Source organism: Dermacentor silvarum, chromosome 5, assembly GCF_013339745.2.
Source record: "Dermacentor silvarum isolate Dsil-2018 chromosome 5, BIME_Dsil_1.4, whole genome shotgun sequence".
In the NCBI taxonomy this organism is placed as follows: domain Eukaryota; kingdom Metazoa; phylum Arthropoda; class Arachnida; order Ixodida; family Ixodidae; genus Dermacentor; species Dermacentor silvarum.
The window spans coordinates 18,773,056-18,781,516 of NC_051158.1; the positions used below are offsets into that span (position 1 = coordinate 18,773,056).

Genomic DNA, 8,461 nt, shown 5'->3' on the forward strand with positions numbered 1-8,461 from the left:
TGCAAACAAGCAACGGTTGTTGTTTATTTGCATCTGGAGAGGGGTAAGGGGCACACAGTCTAGTCGTCGTCCTCTTCCTCCTGCGCAGTGCCTCCCTGTGCCTTGCGCATGTTCTTCCTCTTGACACGTCCTGGGCGGCCACCACCAAAGGGAGACTTGAGCGAGAAGTCAATGTGCTTCTCGGAGTCGAGCCGGACCACAAAGGAGGGCACGTTCACCACTTGCTTGCGGACCCTGCAGCCATGCAAATACACAGTAAACCAACAATGGAGGCACTTGCAAGTTAGCACGGTGGCTGATTGGGCAAGTTGGTGAGCCACAATCGTGAGTACAGTGCGAAGGTTTAAAAGCGGACGAGACAACTGACAAAGTCTTATGGCAGTTCTTTTTGTGCACTTCCATTTCGAGTGGCTCTACGGGAAAATATACACAACAAAGTATTCATGGTCCCTATTTTCCCTACAAGACAGGGACGTCGAATAATAATGAGACTAAATTGTGTACAAATTGTACCAGAGGCGAATAAAATAGTGAATACTGCTGCATAATGAACAGCCATTCTCACCATAAACTAAAACCAATCTCGACCGTTCTGGTACTATCAGTTTTTCTGCTGTCGTGTTATGCCAACTGCTTCATATGTTAGGATGTCAGGTACTACAGTTAAACCTCGTTATAATGAAGCTGGTAAAATTGGCAATTTGCTTTGTTATATCTAAATTTCATTTTGAAATTCGACTTTTTATGCAAATAAATACAGTCGCCGATCGATTTTTTTTTTGCATGGAAAGGGGCAGCAATATTTTTCTAATTATCGGGCAGTCAGAACAAGCAAATTTGAATGAGAAAACATTTCATTCTTTTGAATTTGCAAGTCGGGAATGAATAATAAGGTGGCGGTACAAATTAAGCAAAGCCAGCCACGCTTTCGTGTCAACTACGCCCTTTGCGGCTGATAGCGTCGCCCCACTGCGGGCGACGCTATCATGAAAAGCACCGGCAGCGGGGAGCGAATGCTTCCTCTGCCCTCTCGCATCAACGAGTCTCCGAAACTCGAGATTATGCAACCTCCAATACTAAACGCGCGGAATGACCGATTACATGATGACATGCCCACTCTTTGCCACGCGGCAGATTACCTCTAAAACAGGGTGCGCGGCTGCATATGCACTCAGCTGTACTTACAGCCATGCGCCAGAAATCGAAACGCATGCGAACTTACCCTCCACTCCGCCTCCTCGTGAGCGCTTGATTGCCTCACCGCAAGCTCGCTCCCCCCCCCCCCCTCTTTTCCCTTTGCTCGTGCGGGAAGGCGGCACTCATGAAGCAACCATCTTGTCTTACCCTCCCGCGCTTTTACTCGCACCTAAGCACACAGTGCACGATAGATGTTATCGCAATTGAACTTTATACGGAACATGAAGCTGCTCCACTTCGGTGGTCGCTCTTATTGCGCAGCGCCCGATTTGAGAGGTGCGTTTACAAGCAGCCGCTTGTAATTCAACTATTTGAACGTCTACGTCCACGGAAGTTTCCATTTGTTGTCTCGGTATTTGTTTGGGGCGGCAGTGAAATTTCGTTTTATTGAAATTGCGTATAAACGCTCCGTTACATTGAGGTTATAATTAAAATTAAATTATGGGCTTTTACGTGCCAAAACCACAATCTGATTATGAGGCACACCGTAGTGGGGGACTCCAGAAATTTGGACCATGTGAGGTTATGAAAAATGAAATACTTTGTTATATCGAGGTTTGCACACATTAAAAAAAAAAAATGTTGCACCACGCCTTTCTTCTGACACCTTCAAAAATTTTTCAAAACATTCATAAAAATGTAGAACGAGTCCATATATTTAAACATTACAAAAAATTATGGAGAGCTTACAGGTACGTATTCACAGCATCAACAAGCCTCTGTCGTAACTGGCACATTATGAAGTGTTTATTAAAAGCACAAATGCAGCAATGGGAGCAAATAAATCAGTTTCTTTGTAACCTCATGAATCATTGTGGCGAAAATGGGTGGCATAGCTGGAAAAGTCTGGATCCCTGAGCAACAGTGTGCTCCACTATTTGACTGCTCCTGATGTATACTTACTATGGCCACCAGGATGAAATTCATCACACTTCTGCTTCAATTTTATGCGTCTGCGTGCAGTAGGCGATTTAAAAATATGCAATTGCAAGGTTTAACATCCAGACACTGCACAGTGGGTTATGAGGGATGCCTTAGTGGAGGGTTCAGGATTTTAACTACATGGGGTTCTTTAAGGTGTACCCAAGTCTAAGGACGGAAGCGTTTTTGCATTGGCACACGGCTGCCACAGTCTCAAATAGTTGTGTTTACAAATGCAGACTGTCCAATTCAAAGACCGAATTTAATGGGGTAATATTGGATTTGTTATTACAGTAGACTTGTGTTAACTCTACACTGGTTAGGTTTTGTTGCTTAATTCAATCCCCGCCAGTGTCTGTGCGTTTCGATGGGCCCAAACCTTCCGTATTTCAATCATAAAATTGGCATTTGCCGGACAGTTCGAACTTGACCAGTCAGCATGCATGCGCCTGACCCCTATGCCGATTTCGATAGCGACCCCTTAAGTGGCAGCGTCTGTCTTGGCACAGATTTGTTGACACATATTTCATCGAAAACGATTATTTTCAACTGACCCTAGGAAGATTTTCAAGACACAAATGTAGCTCACAATGTTCGATTATGGTATTCGCCCGATTCTAACGCCAGCCTCTTGATACGAAAAAACATTGGGCCTAAATTACCTGCACGGTGCAATTGAACACTAAACCAATACTGCCTTTGCAAAGTTTGCAGCTTCGCCACATAACACGGATGCATTGCAGTGAAGCTGACTTAAAAACTAGTTTGGACACATAGAAGGTGGATGCTCTAATTGGGGGGAGTGTTAGAATCTGACAAACACTGGCAAGGGAATCAGCGGTGTGTTTTGGCCTTTTTTCTGCATCTTGTTTAATTTGGCTCACTGGTAATTCTATCGATTTTGTCAGTCCTGTCAGGGTCGAATTAACAGAAGTCGACAGTAACATGCTTCAAATATTTGCACACACCTATAATGAGCATATAGCTTTGACTGATATGGGTGACAAGAAAAGTTACCTTAAAGGAGTTCGGTGAGCACCTACACCACTTGGGTAATGAGAGGTGTTACGACAGAGCTTTGGGGCAATATTATGTAACAATTCCTTTTGCGTTTCCTCATTACCTCCAACACTTCTCGGACCACCTCGGAGCCAGTCAGCAAATGTTAAAAGAAAGAATTACAAAAAAAATTTACATAATATGACCCCTGGAGGTATTATGTCCTAAAACCACAGTGTAGTGAGAAACTCTAGGTTAATTCTGACCACCTCGGATTCTTGTAATGTGCACCCAATGCATGGTACACAGGCATTTTTGCATTTAGCCCCCATCGAAATTCCTGTAGCAACTGCTATGATGTTGAAGGAATGTCTGACCCAGAAGAAAACAAAAGCTGCCAGAACTAATCAGAACAATTGTGTCAACAACTCGAATTACACAATTCCCGTAAATTTTGGTGCGCTGGGTCAATGGCACTTGGTGAGATTTCTTAATGCTGACACACAGCATGCTGAAGAACAGGCTTGGAAGAACCCCAAGTGGTCAAAATTCACAATTCAGCTTCAGGACAAAAAGCCTAATCAATTACTATTACGACATCAGCAAGCTCCATTGCAGCCCTCCCTTTCAGGCACCAATTATTAGTGCCAGCTGAAACTTGTTTTACCATGTTTCCAGTGTTTCGAAACAATAAAACCAGACACCACCAGAAAAGGCTGCAAATTTTTCCCCCAAATTTTCCAGCGTGATCAATTATTTCGCATGCAGTGCTCTTTTTTGAAACACGACCACTTCAGAAGTTCCCCCACAACATGGTCGCATGCTGCAGCGATTGTAAAGCACCCAATGTCTATCTGTTTAACAGATATGACAAGCACTCATTTTGCAGCACAGACTTAATCAGCAGTACCCCTACTTCTAAGATGTCTTTCTCTATATACACACACATTTTGTTATTGCTACACTTGCCACAATGAAGAGAAAGATGCAGATGTGTCGGCATGCATGTTACTGCACCAAGTAGTAGTCCATCAGACCGCTTTGTATTGGTTTGTCATAGCAGATGTCACTCAAGTTTTCCATTTGCCATAACACGGAACAATAAAGGCATTATTTAACACTGAGTGCTGTACTTCGTCTTAATTAAAGTGACTGCAAAAAGGTGTTTTTCTTTTTGCTAGATTACATTATTATGGGGTTTTACGAGCCAAAATCACTATATAATTATAGGTGACGCCATAGTGGGGGACTCCGAATCGATTTTTATCACCTGGTATTTAATGTGCACCCAATGCACGGTACACAGGTGTTATTGCAGTTCACCACAGAAATGCGGCCACCACGGCCAGCAATTGACTTTAGCGTTCTCGGGCTTAGCAGCACAACACCAGAGCCACCACGGCGGCTACGTTGCTTTCTTGCGCGAGATCTCCAGCAAAGTGCGAATGAGACTTCAGCGCTATTTTTAAGAACTCTGTTCCACGTGAGCTTTCTGCCTCTGTAGCTTTTACTTCATCACCACAGCCAGATATATGCAAGTATAATCTTGGCCTCTAAACACACTGCTAGAAGGCTTCCCGCACCTTCTCACAGTGAATACCCAGCGGTGAAAAAAACACCCACCGAATGTGCCTCTGCCGGATGAGCACACGGGCATGGTGGATGCTTTTGGCGAGGCCGTGCTTGAAGACCTGCGTCTGCAGGCGGCGTTCCAGGAAGTCCTCAATGCGCAGACCCAACACGTAATCGAGCTTCATCTTGCTCTCCTCCAGCACACCCACACGCACTAGTCGACGAAGCAACGCATTGCCTGCACACAGGGAGAAAGCCGTTGCAGTCCCACACGATGTCTAAAGCACTGACGATGGTGGTAGCTAGTGCATTGGTTTGCGAAGTATCAGATGGAGAATACTAGTCAATACTTGCCGTCAATATCACATTTCACCTCGATGTTGTCATATCCAAGCAAGGATATGTGCCCGGCACTGCTGCACTAAACACTCGTACTTTGCTGTCTTTGTGGTGCAGTTAAATCAGTCAGACTGGCTAATTCAGCATCACACTGACTGAACAAGTAAACACCACTGAGTGCCACTTTGGTGGCTGTGTGTTACACCGCAACATGAAGCACAATGAAGGCTTGGGTTTGGCTCCCGCCTGCAGCAAGTTTTCTTTTATTCTTGCTCACAGCAAAATAGCATTATTCAAAAACAACTAGCAGGAGTTGGTGATAGGTCATTAATATTGCAAAACTCGGCATGTCAAGAAGCAATAGCGGCAGCAGCTGAGAACTGAGCAGTAGAAGTCCCTACAAAAATTACTGCTGTGTATGTCAGCAGCTGTCTTGTGCAGAGGCAAGGCATTCATACAATTATGCACCCAGCAAATTATTTCCAAGGAACAATGCACTTAGCACAGCCCTAAAGTATCTGGGCCAATGTAAGTAATCAAAACTGAATTTGCGGGCCACGTGTTAACACCCCTTTTCTGTGAAGCTCTTAGGTGCACATGTGAGCCACGATTTTTTGCTATTCACAATGCACAGACTATAGATGTGTGCAAGGTTATCCCTTATGGCTGCCGCAGAGATGAACAGGATTGCCGACTATAGGCTATGTCATAGCACACCAAGCGTATTCTCATCAGCTGCGAAAAAAATATAGCAATGGCGCTACCTTTTATGAAACAGCTGTCTTTAGCAGGCCTGATGAACTGCAGAAAAAACGCTTCTATTTAGACGTGTCTGTCGGAAATAGACTCATTTCATCCTTCACTGCTGGGATTGGTGCACTAAGGCAGGAAACACATTTTGTTGCTTTTTAAAGTTCTTTTTTCTTTTTCGTGGCACAGATATGAGATGTCAACACATCAGAAACGCACCCGGGCACACCGAGCCATGTGAATAATCCTGGAATCATTTCTCTCACTGGCCGCTTTGCAGTGCGACCGTCTGTGTGCATTGTGAATCAACGTTTACAGTCATTATAATCAGTGACCCTTATAAAAGAATGGCCTTTGCAGAAGACAACTTACTAAAAGACATTAAACAACCAATAATTACCATGCTGCCCAAACGAGTACCCTATTCCAATATGAGCAAAGCTCTGTGAATGCAAAATCTAACAATGGACCAACAGGTTGAACAACAGTTATATCGCCTCCGAACTTGCAGACTTAAAAGGACCCACTTAAACCCCTGTCACACGGGACAACCTAAGTGCACTTCGCGCCGAGTGTCATTCGCATGCTGTCACACGGGCACACGTAGTGACACTTCCTGGAAATAGCACTCACCAGCGAGTGCGAAATAAATAAACTAATATCAAAAGCCGAGTCGGTAGTCTTTTTGTAACTATTGCTTTCATTATTAGGAATACTAATACGTATTAAAACATACCTTACAACAAAAATTACTAGTTTACTATTCTCACTCAGGCTGTTCACGGCCACGGCCGCCGGGGGCATGCCAGAGCACATGCCGTGCAATGGCCGCGTCCACCTCATTCGGGATCTAATAAGTGCTGCCAAAAGACGCTCCAAACACCAGTCACTTATTTCCGTGTCATCTGCAACGATATTTACCATTTTGAATGCGCTCGCCTTGGATACGACGCCGTCTTGGCTCGTGATGATCGATGGCGCTAATGTGATTGCAATTATTCACTTCACTTGCAACTAAATTTCATTCTAAATGCTGTTCATATATATAATATGTTATTACTTAGCAAGTATTGCCTAAAATAACAAATAAATGTGCTGACTCACTCATCGCCATCATTTTCAAAGTGCACTTGTTCAAAGTGACACTAAATTTGCCAGTGTGACAGGGGTATAAGAGTCACTGCGAAAATTGTTGTGGCTCAAAAATGCCCTGCATCAGAGACTGCAGTCCCCCCAGATGTTCCAGCTTAGGCACAGCCATGTTTTCATACAAGAACTTAACGTGCACAATGCTTACATGGGTCAAAAATGCTGCTGCAGTATTCATTCTGCCAAGCCAGGGGATGCTACCTGCCGAAGCGCAACGCGAAACCCACCTTCGAAGAGCCGTTTGGGGTCCTTGTCGTCGAGCGTGAGCAGCTCTCGGGCCGCTTTACGGATCTTGGCGAGCGTGTACTTGACTCGCCACACCTCGCGCTTGTTCCGCAGCCCGTACTCGCCGATGAGCTTGAGCTCCTGGTCGAGACGCTCCTTCTCGAACGGACGTCGGGGCGTCACGTACGTTTTACTGTGCACCGTCGGGATGCGACCCATGGTTTAACCTGCGCACAGATGGACACGGCGTCAGCGAAGATCAAGCACGAATGCCTCACACGTGCTATAGATTATATAGGAGGCGATGCACGTGCACACGAAGCTCAGAGAAAACAGGGCGACATGGCACTGCGTCGGCATTACTGCGCGTACCATAGGTATAACGTGAAACGTGCACGAACTTTACGAGCTTTTCACGTGATGTCTATGCGCAAGAAGCTGTCGAACATGACCGAGACATCTCAAGTTGTAACATGGCGAACGCCAACATCTTACACACCAACACGCAGTAAACGTCCCTACTACGACCGATTATCCAACAGCCTGATATTGATCAGCGACATAAGCTAGTTTACTGAACACAAGCGCCGAATTTTGACAGCCGTTCATTCGGTTAGTCGCTGGTCCGCGAACCTGATGTTGCCCGCTAACATTCCCCACAAAACGGCTAATTTATTACGCATAGAAAACAAATTTGTTTGCACAGTCGTCCACACATTGTTAGGCAGCGTTTGATACTGATCGCTCGACAGATACGAGTGCACGACTCAATGCGGTCACACAAGCTGAACGTGTTTGCACGCTCCGGCCACGACGCTTTGCAAACGAATGCTTTCTATTCGCAAAAAAAAAGCCAAACTGTCTCAAATCATTACTTCTATCTGCGCGATTACATACTTTAGATAGCAAAGGCTAATGTACGGCAAACGACAATGTTCATGTGTATGGAGTTTCAGAGGAAATAGTTGCTACCTTTATGAAACAGCGTGTCAAAGAAACCGGGATCAGGCGAACAGTGAGGCTTAAGTAACCGCCGCAGTGTGCTCGCTACAACAGCGCAGAGAACTATTCTAGGCGTTATAAAAGTGACAGCTACTTGACTTTCATGCTTATGAATCGTCCAAGAATGAGTACGGCGTTTGGGAACGAGCTAAAAGGACCTAAAATCAGTACAAAACGCTTACCGATGTACCACCGCCACGTGTGGTAACGAATGGCGGATACGAAAAGGAGATGACCCGCGAACAGATTTTACCATCCGTAGTGACAATGCCGTAGAGTGCGCTAGTGACAGGTATGTAATTATGCA

General features: G+C 45.0%; 1 protein-coding gene across 1 annotated transcript; it reads right to left on the bottom strand.

The window, feature by feature from the left end:
* Window positions 1–8,437, bottom strand: LOC119452983 (40S ribosomal protein S9). Its single transcript, XM_037714948.2, has 4 exons — window positions 8,337–8,437; window positions 7,155–7,379; window positions 4,741–4,927; window positions 1–234 (listed from the first exon to the last, which is right to left on the bottom strand). Exons 2-4 carry the CDS (start codon window positions 7,369–7,371, stop codon window positions 60–62), a joined length of 579 nt encoding a protein of 192 aa, XP_037570876.1. The 5' UTR covers window positions 7,372–7,379; window positions 8,337–8,437; the 3' UTR covers window positions 1–59.
* Window positions 8,438–8,461: the final 24 nt, after the last annotated feature.

Bases quoted from the DNA above. Each gene is read 5' to 3' on its own strand.
- LOC119452983 (XM_037714948.2), bottom strand. From the start codon at position 7,371: ATGGGTCGCATCCCGACGGTGCACAGTAAAACGTACGTGACGCCCCGA. The intron at 4,928-7,154 runs GTGGGTTTCGCG...CCCTGTGTGCAG, and splicing joins CCCCAAACGGCTCTTCGAAG to GCAATGCGTTGCTTCGTCGA. The intron at 235-4,740 runs GTGGGTGTTTTT...GCATGGCTGCAG, and splicing joins ATCCGGCAGAGGCACATTCG to GGTCCGCAAGCAAGTGGTGA.